This window comes from Marmota monax, unplaced genomic scaffold, assembly GCF_021218885.2.
Source record: "Marmota monax isolate L192 unplaced genomic scaffold, Marmota_monax_Labrador192_F-V1.1 WCK01_AAM20220418_F8-fsc00051, whole genome shotgun sequence".
Taxonomy (NCBI): Eukaryota; Metazoa; Chordata; class Mammalia; order Rodentia; family Sciuridae; genus Marmota; species Marmota monax.
The window spans coordinates 16254512-16272785 of NW_026695202.1; the positions used below are offsets into that span (position 1 = coordinate 16254512).

General features: G+C 50.4%; 1 protein-coding gene across 1 annotated transcript in view; it reads left to right on the forward strand.

The window, feature by feature from the left end:
- Positions 1–12608, forward strand: part of Atxn10 (ataxin 10) — a 142857-nt gene extending 130249 nt beyond the window's left edge. Inside the window, exons 11-12 of the mRNA XM_046429403.2 lie at positions 11674–11861; positions 12304–12608. Of these exons, the coding sequence (XP_046285359.1) occupies positions 11674–11861; positions 12304–12306 (191 nt within the window). The 3' untranslated portion in view covers positions 12307–12608. The remainder of the gene's footprint in view (positions 1–11673; positions 11862–12303) is intronic.
- The last annotated feature ends 5666 nt before the right edge of the window (positions 12609–18274 follow it).

An 18274-nucleotide genomic window follows, 5' to 3' on the forward strand; every position in this document is an offset into this window, starting at 1 on the left:
AAAGACCTAAATGTAAAACCTAACATTGTGTGGCTTAGAAGAGAACAGGGCCAAAGCTTCACAGCATTCAGTTTGGTGATGACTTCTTGGTTCTGACACCAGAGATGTAGGTGACAAAAGGATAACTGACCTGTATGGAAATTTAAAACTTTCTGCCTCAAAAGACATTATCATCAGAATAAATAGGTAAAGAATAGGAGAAAATGTTTGCAAAACATGTATCTGATAGGGGATTAATATCCAGAATTTATAGAAAACTCCTAAAACTTAATAGCAACAATAGAAAACAACCAACCTGATTCCAAAATAGGCAAAGGACTTGAACAGACACTTCCTCGAAGATGATGCACAGATGACCAGGAAGCCCACAAAGAGGTGGATACTCAGCTTCACTAATCATTGGGGAAATAAACATCAAAACTACCATTAGATACCACCTCATAGCCATTAGCATGGCAATTATTATTTTAAAAACTTTTGATAAGGATGTTGGAAAAACGGCTCTTGGTTGCACTGCTGATGGGAATGAATGTACAGCTATTGTGGAAAACAGTGTGATGGTTCCTCAGGTTCAAACACAGAATCACCACATGATGCAGCTCTTGCATGTTGAGGTGCATGCTCCAAAGAATCGAAAACCCTGTCTGGAAGAGAAATTTGAATGTCTGTGTTCATAGAACTATTGTTCAGAAGAGCCAGAATGTGAAATAAGTGTCCACGGGGGATGAGGGCATGATCAAAATGTGGTCCATCTGTCCAGCAGAGTGTTCCCAACCTCGAGGAGGGAGAGAACCCTGCTATAGGCCACCGTGCGAATGGTCCTTGACTCCCTGGGCACGTGCTCAGTGAAATGAGCAGTCACCAGAGGTTCTTGGAGTGCTGGATGTGGAGGCAGAGTGCAGTCTGGCACTGGGCTGGGTTGGGGTAGCGGGAGAGGGTACTTGCTGCTTGGTGGGCAGAGAGCTTCCATGTTACCAGATGGAAAGCATTGTATAGACAGGCAATGGGATGGGTACACAGCATGTGTGAATGACTAGCGTCCTGCGCTGTGTACAGGGCACGGTTACCATGGCAAGATTCGTGTTTTACCACAGTCTGACTTTGGAAGAGAGGGAGGTAGCAGCCGCACCTCACTCAGAACCTTGTCAGGGTCTGTGCACAAGCAAATTTCTGCAGGTCTTTAGGGGGGGAAAAAGGAACCCACCAGTTTTGTGTATTTACCGATAGCTGCTGGCATTTATTGACGTGCCAGGCATTGTGATCGAGTTCATTAATCTTGCTGACCATCATATGAAATAGTGTTTTGACCTCAGTTTTGTAGGTGCCAAGGCCCCTGGGTGGTTGGCAGCAGGAATGGTAGTGTAGTTTGAGCCTCACTCAGCTCTGCTGTCCCCACAGCCCAAGAACTTGATCTCTTCCCCAAACTGTCAGTCACTGTATTCCACCATCTTATTGTCTGCCTCCCATTTTATGAATGAGGAACTGAGGGAAGGAGGTGTGAAGTCACGGACCAGTACAGGAGCCTGCTGCTTGGAAGGAAGCCTGCACAGGTCTTGTACTCGGTCCGGTGCAAGGCCTGGGACACGTCCCCTCATGTCATTCTGACGTGCAACCTGGCCATGCTTCCAAGTGGAGAAGCTTCCTGCATGAGGTTGCACAGATCACCCAACTTGGAGCAACTTGCGAAAGGCAGTCGGGATGGAGCCAGCTGGGCCTCACTGCCCAGCCTTCCTCCTGCCACCAAGGCCCCGTTTGCACCGCCCCCAGCTCTTTGAGGGTTTGTGCTGGCGTCAGCATCCTAATGGTCCCCAGAAGACCTGGCAGACCCACTCTGCCTCTTCACACCTTGGCCTCTGCCCACAGGCTTCCCCCTCGGGCGGCTTCTCTGCCTGCACCACTTCCTCAGGTGCACCATGACTGCTTCTCCTCTGGACTCAGCTCCCAGGGAGCCCAGCCCTGCTGCCTGTGCCCTGTGCAGTTCTGCAGGCTCTCTTCAGCCTGTCACTGTGGCTGGTTGTGTTGTTTACCCCCTGCCTCTACCCTGAAGTATGAACTCCTCGAGGGCGGGACCTGGAGGGTCATGTCAATTGGGCTCCCAGGCTTGAGCACAAAGCCTTCATGGTTGTTAAATGAGTGACTAGACCATGGTCACATTCTCAAGAGACATCCAAATGTATGACAAACTGTGTGTGTGTGTGTGCGCGCGCGCGTGCGCGCATGCACAGCCAGAGCCTGGCACACGCAAGGCAAGTGCTGTACCCTGAGCTGCATCCAGCCCCAGTTGGGTTTCTGTGTGTATCTAAATCCCTTGATGTGACCTGTAAAGATCAAGAGGCATTATTGTTTGGAGAAGAGGAAAAACACGTTAAAGTGTTAAGTTTCTGGAACTGGATAAATTTTTTGCCAAAAGCAATCTATTCTGTATTTTTAGAATTTTTCAAAGAAAGACATATATCAAGGAAGACTTTAAGAACTTAATGTCACCACCACAACCAGCATGGCTTTGAAATGGTCTAAAGTGTTGTTGGCTTGATTGCAGTTAAAGTTGGAGTTATTTACCCATTATAAATTCCTGCTGCAGGCTGCCTGGCTTTAAAACGGACCCAGCAGTGCTCTTCCCCTGCAGAGGGAGATCTAGTCTCTGTGGGCAGAGAAGCCAGGCTGCACACCTCTCTTGAGATGTTCCTTCCTGACAGAAGTGGAAGCAGAGGGCCTGGAAGACAGCTGCCCTGCTGTGTCTGTCTGCATGGCTCGTGGGGGAGGGGACAGGATGCCTCTGCATACCTCTGCCTGTGCAAACCCGGGCCACCCCTCGCAGGACAGTGACTTCCTAGGGCCACTGACTGGTGCCAGAAGAGAGGCAAGGCAGCTTGGTTGTGGTGACCCTGGAGCAGACCAGCACAGGGACTAGTGACATCCCCAAGCACAGGAGGTGCCAGGCACCTGGCTGTGCAGGAAGAGCTCCTGACTCGTCAGTGCCTGCTGCGTCTTGTCCGTTCTGAAATCTGCCAGAAGCTCCGCATTGTTGGTGTTCTTCATTTAATCCTCTGTAGCTCAGCACTGTTTTTGACCCTTGGCTATACTTTATTAATTCTGAAATGTCATTAGCGCTAGACCAACACTAATCTCCTATAATTTAGATGGGATTACTTGCTTTTTCTACTCCAATTTTTCATTTCAGTTTGAACTGTGGTTCTGTTAGCTAGTTGCAAAGGTATTTGCAGAGGTAGTCACTCAGTGGTATCTGCAGCTCATTTCCTGGGAGTTGTTTGGAGAGAAAGGGAGGCCTCCCGCATCCTGCCATTCCTTTTCTTGATTTCCAGGCAGGTCTTAGAAGTTCACCACCTCAATGACAGGAGGAAGGACTGCTCTGTCCCTCCAGGGGGCTCATCTGGTTCTCTGTGGGCAGTGAAGAGGCTTGGGGGCAGTGTGGCCGGGCAGCGAGGAGGGTGATGCTGGAGCCGACTGCCCATGCCCAGGCCCGACTGCACCACTGCATGTTGGTGGGCATAGAGAAACTGCTCTCCTCTGCAGGATGAGGGTACTCCGGCTGAGTGCCTTCCGTGGGTGCGTAGGATGGCTGCAAGCATACTGTCATGGGGATGGTTGCTGCTGCGATTGGTCCTGTCACTCGGGTTTTCTGTTGGATTTCCATGTGACAAGCTGATAGTTTTTTTCAATCTCTGTGCACTGTGCACGTGGGGAGCACCCTGTGAAGCTGTGTGTGCACCCAGAGGGCCCTTTGCTTTGAATGGTTCCAATTGGTTGAACCAATTTGTTGTCTGGTGGCCTCTTATTTTCAGAGTGCCAGGCTCTTGCAAACACCCTCTTTACCTGGAGGGCAGGGCCTCGAGCTTCCCAGGGTTTCTGCCCTGTCCCCTGGCTCCTCAAGTTCCTCTGTCGACAAGCAGCTAAGCTCAATCCTGCCCTGCTGACAGGGTCATGGATCTGAACTCTTGTTCTTTCTAGAAGCTGACTGTTTCCCAGACTGTCTCCCAAGCACACGAGAAGGCCACAAGAGTTTATTAAACAGCGTCTCACAGCCTGTATCTAGTAGAGGAGCTGAAGGAGCCACCCCGTATCTGCAGACCCAACCAGGACCTAGGGCACGTTATCAGAGCGCTCCTATTGTGCATGCGAGGGGGCTGCAGCAGGCAGGGAGTGCGCAGGAGAGTGGGGCACCCCGGTGGACTCCAGAGCCCGTGCTCAGGGCCACGTGTCAAAGCACTGCTGTGCGCTGCACACATGCTGGGCACTTTGTTAAACTGCTGCGTGCAGTGGCCCTTGTAGAGTCTCAGAAGTGACATTAGAGTGCTGCTCCGAATACAGATGGGACTATCTGTGGCCTCAGAACCCTTTGGTGTGGGTTGAGTTAGAAATGGTGTTGGCTTTTCTGACCCTGAAACCTGTAGTGTGATGCTGGTGCCAGGCCGTGACTGCTTCACCCACACTGGCTTTGAAGTGGTTCGTAAAATGGTTCCAGAGCCTGTGTCATATACAAAATTAGTTTCAGAGCCATGGGATCCTTCACCGCCCAAACCCTGCGGATGCAAGGTACCTGTGAGCGTGGCCCCCGCCCAGCCGCCACAGCTTTGGAGTGGGAAGGGCGAGTGGTGACTCTCAGGCCAGAGAGGGGAACGTGGTCTGCCTGTGACTTCACAGCCAGCTGCACAGGCCCTGGCTTTGCTCTTGTCCTGGTTGCTGGGCCCTGTGCACTTGGACTGGCAGAGGGCAGGGTGGGCAGAGGATGGAGGTGATCTGGTCCTTCACCCTGCCCCAGGTGAGGCTGCCTGGGAAGGGGGCGCTTCCTAAGGTGGAAAGACATTTGGACTTCAGGGAAGAGGCCCACGAAAGGGGGGATGTCTAGGGCAGGTCTCGCAGCTCAGTGGTGGAGAAACGGCCTCTCTCTGTCTCTCTCTCACGCTCACACACACACACACACACACACACGTGCACTCGCGGGAAGTGTCTAGTCTCCTTTCAAAGTCCCTTTGGGGAGCCTTAGCTGTGCCCACTGAGCACAGCGAGTGTGGCCTGCCCCCTGGTTTGTGCACACAGAGCAGTTCCTCTTGTGACAGTGGGTGCTGTGTGGTCCAGGAAGGCTCCACAGGGCTCCTCAGGGCCTTCATACTGCTCCCCGTGATGCTCCATCTCCTTCAGAGCAGTAGCGTTCGAGGTGACCATCTTCCTCAGCAAAATGGAACTGTGTGTCTTTGTGGTATTTAAGTGCAAGTGCTAGCCTGTTCTTCATATCGTGACCTGTGATTTACAAATCTAGCAATTATCTGCTTCCCTACCCTCCTCTATTCATGGGTTTTTTGTTTTGTTTTGTTTTTTACCAGTTTCGGCTCTGGCTGTGAGCAAGTCACTATAGAGTGAGTTGGCGGGTGCCACCTCGGTTTGTCAAGCTGTTGGGACATGACAGCCTACAAATCATGGGAGAGTGCATGCAGCACTCCACAGAGACCCTTGAAGCACAGATGTTCCCTTGGGTCCACAGAGGGAGCCCTAGGGCAGGAAGCGGGAGCGGAAGGGGTGGTTTGCCGTGGTCCTCAGACCACTCCGTTCCACCATCGCACGGAGCCCCGGAGGATGTAGGCTGGGAAGCTCCCGCTTTAATTTTCTGAATGGGAAGAGTGTGGAGCTAAACCCAGTTGGTCACAGAGGAGGGGAAGTACAGCCGTCTGTTTGGGCTGCAGGGGCCTGACCTGGGGGAGGCTCCTTCCCGAATCTCCATCCTGTCTGGCCCCACCTGGCTCTGACAGGTCCCTCTTCCCCCAGCATCAGCAGCAGTGCCTCAGGAGGTGCCTGGAGTAGGTCTGGGCTTGCCCTGTGTGTGTGGCGGGGGGCTCTATTGGGGGAGCCTTGCAGTTGCATTGCCACAGCCCCTGCCATTTTCCCCTTTGGGTGATGGAAATTGACGTATTTGCGTTTTGCTCATGTAAGGTACTTTCAGAACCAGTTTAAAACTGAACTACTCCTGCATCCTCAAAACATTTGCCTCAGTTTTGCCATAGTCTGCACGGATACCTGTTTGCATATGTCAGGGGGCTGCCATTCACCCTTTCTTAAGAAACCTTTTACGTCAGGCAGGAAGCGGCCCAGCTGTATGTAGAGGCCTAATGGGGAGGGTTTACGTGGTGTTCTCACACACCAGCTCAGCAAGGGCTCCACCCTGCTCTCGGCCCCGTAGCGTGCCCTGAGAAGTTACATACCACAAGGTCCCTTGCCTTCAAGGGCATGTTGTCTAAAAATGGTTTTTGAACATATATTAAAAGCAAAATTTAATATGTATAAAGTATATGTATTATACAGAGTACATAAAGTACATTTATAGCCTGAAAAGTCAAAAATTTTTAACATATTTAAATTGTTTTCATTTAAATAATGTAGGTTTTTTTCAACCCTAGTCCTCAATAGTGCATTTATTTATTCATTCAACCAGTGTTTTGAGGCCTCTGTGCTCTAGGCCAGAGTCGCAGGCCCTTTGGCAGGCCGTGTGGCAGGTGCCTTTGGCCAGTGATTCCCACGGTCTGTCTGCACATCTGCTCCACTTACGCAGATAAGTGTTGCTGGCCATGGCCCCAACACTCTATTTGTGGACCCTAAAGTTTGAATTTCAAACAGTTTTCATTAGTATTATTATTTTGAGTTTTCTAATCAACAAAATACATGAAACTAAATGAAATACAAAGAAGTGGCTTTAGTTAGCGGCCAGCCTTTGTAGCCCTTTCTCAGCAGCCTCCTGGACAGTGCTGGCCTGCGCTGTGCTCTGTCTCTCCAGGACTTCAAGTAGTGCTGACTTCCCTGACTCCCAAACAGGTGGCCCGTGGTTACAGGAAGGATTCTCATTAGGCAGGTCTAGTCTTTTGACTCACTCTCACTACTTTAAAAATTGCGTTTGGCATGTGAATCTGCTGTCGGTACTGTGCTGGTCATGAGCCTGTCTACGGAGGCTCCTTTCTCAGCCTGCATTTTTCTGCCCTCCTAAGGTGCAAGGTGTCAGCTCAGCGCTGACTCCTGGACCAGCGGCAGGTATCTGGGAGGGTCACCGCCTCAGTGTAGGTGTTCTTGGCTACTCCTTTCACTCCCTGGTCAGCAGCTTCACAGTGCTTGGTGCCACCTTGGTCCCTGTGGACCGGGTGCCCTCAGGGTGCAGCCCTGCAAGCCTTCCCTGCAGTGCTGGGTGCAGCTCTCTGGAGGCAGTTGTGTAACAGACAGGCTCCAGCCGTCTACTTGTAGTAGCTGCGGAGACGCCAGAAGCTCTCTCCAGAGCCAGGCACACAATATCGCACTTCAAGTGTTGGTGGGATTAGAGACTTTAGAAGGTGTTTAATTTTCCCCTCACTCTTTCTTGCTCCCTGTCTCTTTAGAGAGGGAACAAGAGGGCCGTGTGAACATTAACTGGGACTTTCTTTAATCTCCCTGTAGCACTTAGTGCAGTCTGGGTCTGCTGGCTGCCCAGGCTCCCACCTTGCGGGCACAGGAGCACACCGCACCACAGACTCGCACCCCAGGGCTGTGCTCCCCACCTCCTAGGGCTGGTTTTACTCTCTTTTCAACTCAAATTTTGCAAAATGTTATTACTTTTATTTTGATGAATGGGGACTAAGTTGTAGTTAGCTAAAGTAAGAAGTCTGGGTTCAGTGGCCAGTGGGGTGATGACGGGGAACCGTGGTGCATGGCATGTTGTAAAGAGCTGGGAGGGAGGCATCTGGATGCTGTCACCACGAAGAAACAACAAGCGTGTGAGGAGATCCGTGTGTTTGTCCTTATTTAAACATTACACAGCTGGGGCTGTACGTAGCTCAAGAGGCAAAGTGCTTGCCTGGCTCTGGGTTTGATGATGAGCAACACGTAAAAATAAATAAAATAAAGCCATTCTGTCCATCTACAAGTACAAATTTTTTTTTTTTTTAAATCTCACATGGTTCCTATAGTTTCCTATAATTTTTGTTTTTATGTATCAGTTTAAGAATAGATATACATTAAAAAGAAATAAGACCTAATAAAAAACCTTTTTAATTTTCTGAAAGGAACAACTATAAAACATAGATTTTGTGCTTTTCATTATGTCTGAAGTCCTGAACAGTAGAGCCCAGACGTTCCCATTGGAAGTTGGGACAGGCCACAGGACCCTTGCGCTGCATGCTCTACAGGTGGAGGGCCCCTGGCTGGCCATGCTCACTGGGGAAGCCATGGTTTTTACCTGCTGCCCAGGACAGCAAGTGCTTCCTGGGACTCTGATCAGGTGAAGTCCTCCTTAGGACAGAAGGTGGACAGCATTGGCTCCAGAGAGGGCATCACGGCCTGAAGTGGCCAGTGCTGGGCTTGCTGCTGTTCCTCTGTGGACTCAGGGTCCTGAGGGGCTGCTCCAGGGCAGTCTGTGCCCCCACCCCACCCCTCCACTCCTTGTGCTAGCAGCAGGGTCTGGGAGAGGTGCCTTTCTCCTGGACTTGGTGCTGCTTCCGCAAGGCCCTGCATGCCAGGTAACTTGTCCTGGAGTGGGACACTGAAGACCCAGCTGGGAGCTGCGGCTCTCCGCCACATTCTTCTGTGCCCCTTTTCCCTTTCTCTTCTGCAGAAACGAACTACCCAGCATTTTAAGGATGAATTGAGGATAAATACCATACTAACGGTGTTTTCACAGAATGTGATAGAGGAGCTCCCTCTTGCCCTCGGCAGGGGAATTCTGGGGTTGCTCATCTTGGACCTTTCATTCCTTGCCTCAGTGGCATTAGCTTCTTCTGACTCAGTCCTCCAGAGCCCCGACTCGGGAACCAGTCAGAACCAGAGGGCAGAGCACAGCCAGTGTAGTGCTGAGTGCCGCCACAGCCCTTCTGTGGGAAGGAGGGGACAGCTGGACTTTGGCACTGCAGTGCGGGCTTCCTGGCATCATGCTGGGGCAGAGGACAGGCAGGCGGATAAGACAGCAGTCTCGTCTCAAGGGGTTCACAGGCATGAGGGCAGAGGAGAAATACTGACAAGTAGTCATAGCTTACATGATTTCCACAGATGCTAATTGAGCTTGTCACTCTGAGCCAGGAACTAGACCTGGACAGGGTGTTGGGCTGCGGAAAGGAATTAGGTGTGGCTCCTGCAGGAGCTCGCAGGCACAGGGCACATTAGTGCAGCACAGCGTGGCATTAACTGCTAGAAGAATGCTCTGGAATCCATGGCAGGAGCTTCTAACGCAAGCTGGTATAGCAGAGTGCTGGAACTCTGAGGGACGCTTGCAGGAGGAGGGGACACTCACCCCAGCTTGCAGGGAGGGGAACAGGTGAGCCAGCCCTGTCTGGGGACGTGGCTGGTCTGCCCTGCAGTGGAGGTGGTTTACTGACATACAGCTCTGGGTGGTGGCACTCTTCTCCACAGCCTCTGCATCTGTCACTGGCCGTGGCCCTGCTGGTGTCGCTCCTCTGCCACTTAGCCAGCCAGCCCTCAGTTTCAGCAGCTCAGAGCATTGAGGGAAGCTCCTTTTGCCTGTTTTCAGTTATACTTTGTGAAGAACCAGTAAGTTTCAGAAAGAAGAAAATGTTTTGTTTGTGTCATTTCCAGTTAGTTACGTGCATGAACCCAAACCTTTTGGTCTTACACATTTTCTTACCTAAATACACCCCTTTTTCGACAGAAAGTGAGGAAACCAATGTGCATAGTGACGGTGTTGTCCTGAGTGCAGAGGTTGATAAAGCAGATAATTTGCTCAGAAGCTTATTCACATAGTGCAAGTATCTGACACCTGGGAACGTTATTTTTACTTTCTATAATAGCACAAAATTGAGATTTGGTAATTGCAGAAAAGAGGAGAAGATTCAATTTAGACCATGTGTATTTAAATGTTTGTATAGATTCTGTCTCCGGGGCGGGGGGGGCGGGGAGCAACCTTGTAAAGGACCTGGGCTTTATTATGAAGGAGAATAGACAAATGGCCAGTGGAGAACATTTCCTACCAAAGTGGTGACTAAGTATGGGATCAGCATCCAGAGGGCACCAGCAGCCCTATCCTGTCCCATCTGGAGAAGGTCAGTCATTTATACCCACAGTGGTTTCAGTGACGAACCTTCAATGGCCTTTCGGGTCATGCACTTTACAGTCACTGGCTGGGCCTCTGCTTTGCACCAGCTCTGTGTCCAGACCACAGGCCCTCAAACGTGAGCTCAGCCTGTGTGGAGGAGCCAGGAGAGGCAGCCAGGGAAAGGGCTGTGATCCAACAGGTCAGGTGGGGCTCGGCAGGGATGCAGATCAGCTTGGGTTGGCTCAAGGGACTAGGTGAAGTGACCTTTTAAAACCCAGAGATTCTCCTGAGCCTGCAGCTGCCTCTGCTCCCAACATCTCAGTGGTCTGACTGCAGTAGAGGAGTTCAGCTTTTCTATTTTCTATGAAATTATTGAACCAGAGAGAAAAGAGTTGGATTTTTTTCCCCTTAAATGCTACAGAAGGAGCTGCTGGTTTTGTGACCACGGAAGCCTTGTCTCTGGGCTGGGGAGGCTCCACTCCCTCGCTGCCAGGTTCCTTGCCCAACACAGACATGCCCGTTCTTTGGAGGCACCTCAGTGGACCCACCTAGTAACCCCCCCAGGAAGGCCTGGCTTTCCTGAGCCTCTTCTGATCACCAGCAGGGAGGCCTCTTTCCTTGGAAAAACTAGGATTCCATCCCAGGTTCTTTGTCATTCCCTTTGGACCAGGGTTCAGGCCACTGGGCAAGCTCATTGACAGTCTCTTATATGTCTCTGGTTCTACCACTGAAAACAGGTCCCTAGAGCGGTCTCTATAGGGTCTGTTACAGAAGGACGTGTGGTAGCCGTGTGCTGTCTTGAGGGCTGCGCAGCTCCTGGCCACCGAACCAGATTCCTTGGCAAGTCAAGTGGGTGCTTTCATCATTCAAGGTCATTACGGAAAGGTTCATTGAATTTCTATTTGTTGGCAACAAAGAGAAACTTTCATCTTCATCTTCCGAGCTGTGCTCAGTTCAGGGTGTAGGACACCGAGCAGGAGGCTTTCAAGAGCAGGAGTGTTTAAACTAAATCCAGCAAGTCCTTGAGGGCGTCTAGTCTCCAAAACACCAAAGGAAGGAAATTCCACAGTCACTCCTCCAAATCAGTTCCTACTGATAACAGGAGCAGGATGGTTTTCCTGTCTGACTCTGACCAGGTGTCTCTATGGCCAGGTCTGTAGGAGTCTTCTTTACCTAGTGACTCAGCGTAACTACCAACAAAGGAGTGTGTGTGTGTGTGCACGCGCGCGCGCGCGCACATATGCACCTGCCTGAGGCCCATGTGTTCTAGTGTTCATGAACCTCAGCCTGCTGCTCTGAGCCTTTGCTTCCTCATGCACTCATTCATCCCTCCTGAGTGGGCACCTCTGGGTGCCACCTGGACGTCACACTTGCTGGGCACATGTACACATGTACCTGTTCTGTCGTCTTCTCCTTTTCCACTTGGGATTTGTGTCCTGGTCACATGTTCTGGTTGCCCCTCCTAACTGTGTGTTCTGGCTGCATGTCCTGGTCGCATGCCCGACTGTGTATCCCAGTGGTGTGTCCTGGCCACGTGTTCCAGGAGGGTTGTAGGTGCCTGTGGTGGCAGGGTGCTTGTGCTGTCCACTCCCCACCAGCTTTCATGTACACTTACACAACAGCAAAACCTGGTACCATATTCCTTCACTCGGCTGCAGTTCTGACGCAGTGGGTGGTATACGCTGTCCGCAACCTCACTGAGGACAACAGCCAGAACCAAGATTTGATTGCAAAGATGGAGGAGCAGGGGCTGGCGGACACATCCCTGCTGAAGAAGATGGGATTTGAAGTTGAGAAGAGGGGGGAGAAGCTGATTCTGAAGTCCACTCGTGACAATCCTCCGCCGGTAAGTGGCCGCATGTGAGCTGCCCTCCATGCAGTTACAGACAGCTGTTCCTATGCCCCGGGACCTTGGCACCACAAGGTCCTTGGTGAGGAGGGAGGTCTCTGACCCGGTTGCCAGAGAGCCCCAAGTAGAGCTGAAGACCACTTTGGTTCAGCCTTTATGGTTCTGTTTTCTTAAAAGTTAAAATTTCAAACTTGCTTTGGAGGAGAAATATAAAAAGTAGATTGAAATTTATACATCTCTAAAGAAAGTTTCTGGCAGAAATTAGGCGTTTTCTTTAAAAGACGCCTAACATTCACTGCCGTTAAAGAACAGGAAGCCCCTTGTGCGATCTGAATGCGTCGCTGCGGGTTTCTCCCAGTGGATTATGATCATTGTCTTTCCTTTGTTAGTTCTTGTAAATAGACTTGTTATATCTTTGATTGTGTTTCTTTTTCCTTAGTGAAAGAACTCTCCATCCAAACATCTGAATTTTCAGAGTCTGACTTGTGGATGTTCCTCTCCACGATACGTGAAACTGCAAGTGTTTGAAGATGTGTAAGTGTGAACCTGGGAACTCTGGTCTTGTCGGTAGCAGAGTTCAGTGGCGTCAGCCACCATCAAAGTCCTCAAGTTCCCCCTTTTCTTTGCATTACGCGTAGCTGTCTGGCCTCCCTTGTCCCCGCGTAGACTGTGCGTTAGTGTCACCTTGTGCATACTGTGGCAGCAGATAATAAAGCTCTGAGGGCACCGCCCTTCCTTGGCAAAGCCTGGCCGTTTGCTTGGATTCCGCGCCCCCTCAGATGGCAGGCAGCTTCGCTCCTCTCCTCCCTCCTCTCCTTGGGCTTCCTGAACTCTGGCAGGCAGTCAAAGTAGGTTCTCACTGTGATTAATTCTAGCAGTCTCTTTTCACCCCTTCTGCCTCTCCAAACATTGACAAGACTCATTTCCAGTTAATTAATTCAAGAGCCCTCCCTTTTGGTTTCAGCTACTGTGCTGTCACCGAGCCCTGTCCTTTGGAATGTAGGGAGAGGACGCGAGGGTGCTTAACTCCTCTTGTGCCAGAGCGTCCTGGGTTGGGTTCACCCTTTGTGCCCTCGTGCTGGAGGAAGGGCCAGTGCACACTCGGCCCAGCGCACAGTACCGGGGCACGAAGGGCCATCTCTGTCTTCAGACTTGCAATGCCGCTTGGTTTTAGCTGCAGCTTTGTGTAGATTGCACATTATTTTAGAGGAGCAAGAGTTTATATGACATCTGTCCATCTGCCTATGTCTGTATACTCGTGTATCGGAGGTAGAACTGGAGTAAGTAAGGCAAGCTCCTCGACCACCCGCCTCACTCATTTTGTTGCCTCATGCACTCCTGCAGGGCTTGCTGTGGCGCCAAGCACATACTCTTGAACAGCCGTGTTACCAAGCTGAAAATCCAGAGATTTTGCACAATGCATGTTGAAACTCCCCAAGTAAGAACAACAAAGACCCAACCCAAAGTTTTACAGAAAATATTGATTGCTCCAAAATAAAGTTATTCCAGGTTTCTTTGTGCTGAACTTAAACTGCTTTGCAGCAGCAGCTGGAGCTGTTGATGGTGCAGTGACGGTTTTCCCATGTGCTGCCTAACATACTCCGCAGCTGTAAAGGGACGATCTAGGAAAGACTTTTTCTCTGTCTCAGTGGTGACATTTTATTCGCAAAGAAGCCATTGCCACATTTGAAATGCACAAAGAGGTCACTCTCTTGTGGGACATCAAGAGTTAAAATCTAGTTCTCTCCATGAAGGCTGGCCAGAGAGCCAAGCAGCAGGAGCCCATTTTCCTTTCAGTAAGTGGCCTAGACTCTCCTTTCTCCTCTCTCAATGGCTATGTGCACCCAGTGGAATCGCACAGACGTGGGGTGTGAGCCGCACAATAACAGACCCAGGAGATAAAAGGAGCCTTGTGAGGATGCAGAATGGGGGTGGCTGTGTGTTTTCTAAATAGGAAATGTGAGGCTTTCACAGTGACAACAGGCTGGGGCCGTGGGGCCCTTTGATCCCCGTGGGGAGTGAACTGTTGAGTACAGCCGCCTGCGCCCCCACCCTCCAGTGGGCCTGGGGCTCTGAGAGCCTTGCTGTGTTCCATGCAGAGGATTAGACCACCTCAATCAGCCCCTTAGAAGCGAAGAAAGCAGGCCAGCCTCAAAAATTTGTAAAGCGGCAGAATGGTCACAGCGAGTTTTGTGACCATATTGTTTTCAAGAGCAAACCCACAAAGCCTTGGGCAGCTTCATTTTAGAAGGTGGGAAAGAAAGGCTTCTCTGCTGGGTGGTGAAGCAGAATGGTCATTTTGTAACACCAGATAAGACTTCAAACTCAATTTTCGCTGTGTTGTTAGAATTTGTCCTAGTGAGTACATCTCATGGTTGCGGGGGTTATTTAGGAACTCAGATCAAGGTGCGTATTTTTTATTTCATAACTTCATGATCTAACCATGGTTGTTTTTTGCAAAATGGCATCTAGAGGAGTGACTGAGGTGGTTGGTGGGCTACCAGTTAGCAAGTTTTAAGTCAAAAATTAATGTTTTATGTGTGTGTCTTATGTCTGTTTGTTTTTGAAGTCATTAATGTGCTGCTCTGATCAAACAAATTGGCATTTATTTTGTTCAAATGACTTTCTACTATCCTTTCATTTCTGTCCTTAAATGAAAAAAATGTTCAGTGCTGTGCTTTGGCAGAGGAAAGCCTTTAAGTACCATCCCCAGTGTCTGGCTGTGCACCCAGAGGAGCAGTGCTCACATGTGAGGCCACAGGGTGGAGGCGAGGGCCTTGCTATCTGGGTCCACTAGAAAGCTGGTGTCTGGGAGCCTCACAGTGCTGTCCAGGGTTCTGATCACCTCAGCCACCCCAGCCTTTGCACAGAAAAGCAATTCCAAACCTTTCCTTCAAAACTCAGGGATTTTCTCCCTTGACACACACACACACACACACACACACAATATGTGTTTTCCTCTTCCTTATACATTTTTGTGTATTTACTTGGGATTTTTAAGTCAAGTATGTGCAGCATTTTGTGATATGAATTTTTTCCATTCTCTCTACAATACAAAAATGGACTCTCAAGCCCAGTGCCTTCTGTAGCCTGGGTGGGTATGGGTCAGCTCCTTCACCAACTTTCCTCCTGCAGCCAGACATCTCTGTTCATAGAAATGACTGTGGAGGTTTTTGTTTCTTGGTACTGGGGAATGAACCCAGGGATGTTCTACCACTAAACCACACCCCAGCCTATTTTAGTTTAATTTTGAGACAGGATCTTCCTACGTTGCTGAGGCCAGCCTATAAGTTGCAATCTTCCTGATTTGCTAGGTTGACAGGCATGCACCACCGAGCCCAACCACTTTGGAGGGTTTTTGTTTTTTTGGTTTTTTTTTTTGGTTGGGAGTGGTACCGGGGATTGAACTCAGGGACACTCGACCACTGAGCCACATCCCAGCCCTATTTTGTATTTTATTTATAGACAGGGTCTCACTGAGTTGCTTAGTGCCTTGCCATTGCTGAGGTTGGATTTGATCTCACGATCCTCCTGCCTCAGCCTCCTGAGCCACTGGAATTACAGGCTTGCGCCACTGTACCCAGCTTGGAGGGTTTTGATAATTGTTTTATTCTCACTTAAAACCTTAAATTAGAAACATTTCTTTTTGATTAAGTAGCATAATATATATTCTTTGTTTGCTCACAAAGTTGTATTAAGTTAATTTTGCATCATGTAAGGAAGAACTCAGGTTGTGTGTTGGAATGTGGATAGAGGTTTACCACCATTTTGTACAGCACAGGGGCCACATACAAGCACTCTGAAGCTGGGGTCCATGCTCTGTCGCTTGCACAGCCCTGGGCAGATTCCATGAGCTCTTTGCCTTTGGCTTCTTCTTCACTCAAAATGGGGCTGATGGGACCACCTTACCTTAGCGGTGTAGTGTAAAGAAATTATACGTGTAGAGTGCTTAGTTCTAGTGTTGATCCCATTGGCTGGACGAAGAAGTGGAGTCTCAGAGAAATCAGCACTAAGGTCACACGTAATAAATGCTTAATGACTGGTTGATTGCAACAGTTAATTGGAAAGAAATGAGTGAGGGGAAAAAATGGCTGCTTTTCCCAGAAGCATACAAAGTGAGTGTCGCAGAAGTGCCTGGAGTGCTGCCTCGGTAGAGAGCAGCGCGGGGAGAGGGAGGATGTGCCGAATCTAAATCTCGGCTCTCCTCCTTGCCAGCTGAGGGACTGTAAGCAGGTTGCTTCACCACTCTGAGCCCAGGTTTCTCCCCAGCAGTGTCCCAGGCCTTGGGGATATAGCAGAGGACGCTGTAGAGTCCACACCCACAGGAGCTCACCTTCTGCCGAGGTGACTGAAAGTCCACAAGATGGGATGAAAACGAGAGTGTTGCCGCTGTAGCAGCAGGTGAAGACGGCAGTCTTTGCTGCCTCAGGCACACCTGAGCAGAGGCCGGCGGGCGTGCGGGCCCAGGGAGCAGCGAGAACCTGGGACCTGGGGCACAGTGGCTTGAGACTGGCCAGACACGCAGGTCTGCAAGGCCCCGAGTGACTGGAAGGTACCTAAAGTGTGTCGTGGTGCCGGGCAGTGTAGCCGAGGAGGTGTGCTGTGCTGCTGTTCCCACTGTCACACTGTCACTCTTGGTGAGGAAGAAGAATCAAAGTGGGAAAGTGACGAAGGGCCACTGATGGTGGTGCCGTGGCCCCTGAGAAAGATTTGAACAGCTGCGTGCTGGAGGTGAATCCACAGAAACTGCTCCGGGCTCACTGGAGGTGAGGGTGAGTGGGTCCGCAGGAAAGCTCCTGAGATTTTGTTGAATTGGGCAGATTTCCTCTTCACAGAGGTGGAACTTCAGCGTGAAGAACAGTTCTTAGGTGTGAGTTGGCTGCAGCAGGGAGCATCCACAGTTCCACTTGGGGCAAATCAAGTTTGGGGTGCTTCTGTGGCATCCACATGGAGATGATCTTGACTGTAACTGCACATGCAAGCTGAGCCCAGAGGACAAGTCAGTGCTGGAAACGCCGTGTGGAACCGTGGAAGTGAACAGGCTCATCCAGGGAGAGCATGGGCCATTTGGGGAGAGACCTGGGCTAAGCCACAGCCTGCATCTGTGCCTCCAGGTCAGCCTGCACGGAACACACAGTGGCTTCATCCTCAGATTGTGCATCATGGGCTTGCCTGTGCCCTTCTCATGTCCTGTCCCTTACTGTGGTACACGCTTCAGTGAAGACCCCGGTACACGGAGCTTACCTGTGTTTTAAGTTGCATATACATGAGGTCAAGGAAGGAAGATGTGGCTAGAGATTTTCTCAGCAAAGTGTTTAGATTAGAAAAGAAAGGGCACTTCCAAATCCCAGTGGTGATTGTCAGTGAAGATAATTAGTAATTCTGACCAAACCTCACCGAAGACAACAAAAAACAGGCCAGGATATTTAAAAACCACCGTCTGAAGGCTTGGAACACTAGCAGGGCACACAGGGCCTTGTGGAGTCCCTCTTTCTTTACTTAGGATGCCAGAGGGCTGCACTAGAGCACCTATGAGCCAGAGCAAGCTCTCCATTTCTGATTATTCAGTCCCAGAGATTGTGAGGTGGCCCTGGGGTGTGGTGACATCTGGTGTTGGGCCTCAGTCCCAGGTAACAGGCAACATAGTAAGTCCTGTGGGAGAAGACAAGTCCTCGGGTCCTAAATTAATTTTTCATGTGACAGAATCCAGTGCAGATTCCTGAGCTGGAAAAAATGAAAAATATAACCAGAAGTGAGGCATCAGTATACGAGATCAGCCAGAAAAGAGAAATAGTGAATGGAAGATGAGCGGCTGGCTAGGGGAGCAGGCCCTGGAGAAGGCGGAAGGCGGGAAAGGGACACGGGGGAGACAGAAGTCTAGTGCTGCCGTCTGGAGTCTGAGGAGAGGAAGGGTGTTTTCACTCCTAGCAGTAACAGCTGAGCGTCCCCTGAGGGCCACAGCAGGGGAGCCTACACGAGCACCCGGGAGCCAGTTCCTCCAGCAAACCCAGGATTGATGATGAGCCAGCCACGTGAGGGGGAAGCTCGTTCCCAGGGATTGGTCATTCTTTTCTTTCCCCACCACCAGCCATCTTGTCCAGTGACTGTCTCTGAATCTCGTCTACACAAAGGCTGGGGCCACCGTGCAGTCAGCGTGCAGTGCTCGGAGCCACCAGTGCTCCCGAGTGTGAGCTCCGTGTGGTCTAGACAGGCAGGGCCTGTCCCTCGCTGAGTGCTTACATACCCAGGGCACCGTCCTCCAGTAGTACGTGGGGAGAGCAGGTGTTTGTCTCTTTGGGGTAAAGCAAATGTATATTTTTTCTCAGCATAGACAGATAAGCTCTTGCAAGTAACGTGTATTTATCCAAGCAATATAAACAAACACGTTTATAATTTTGGCCGGCTTTTGG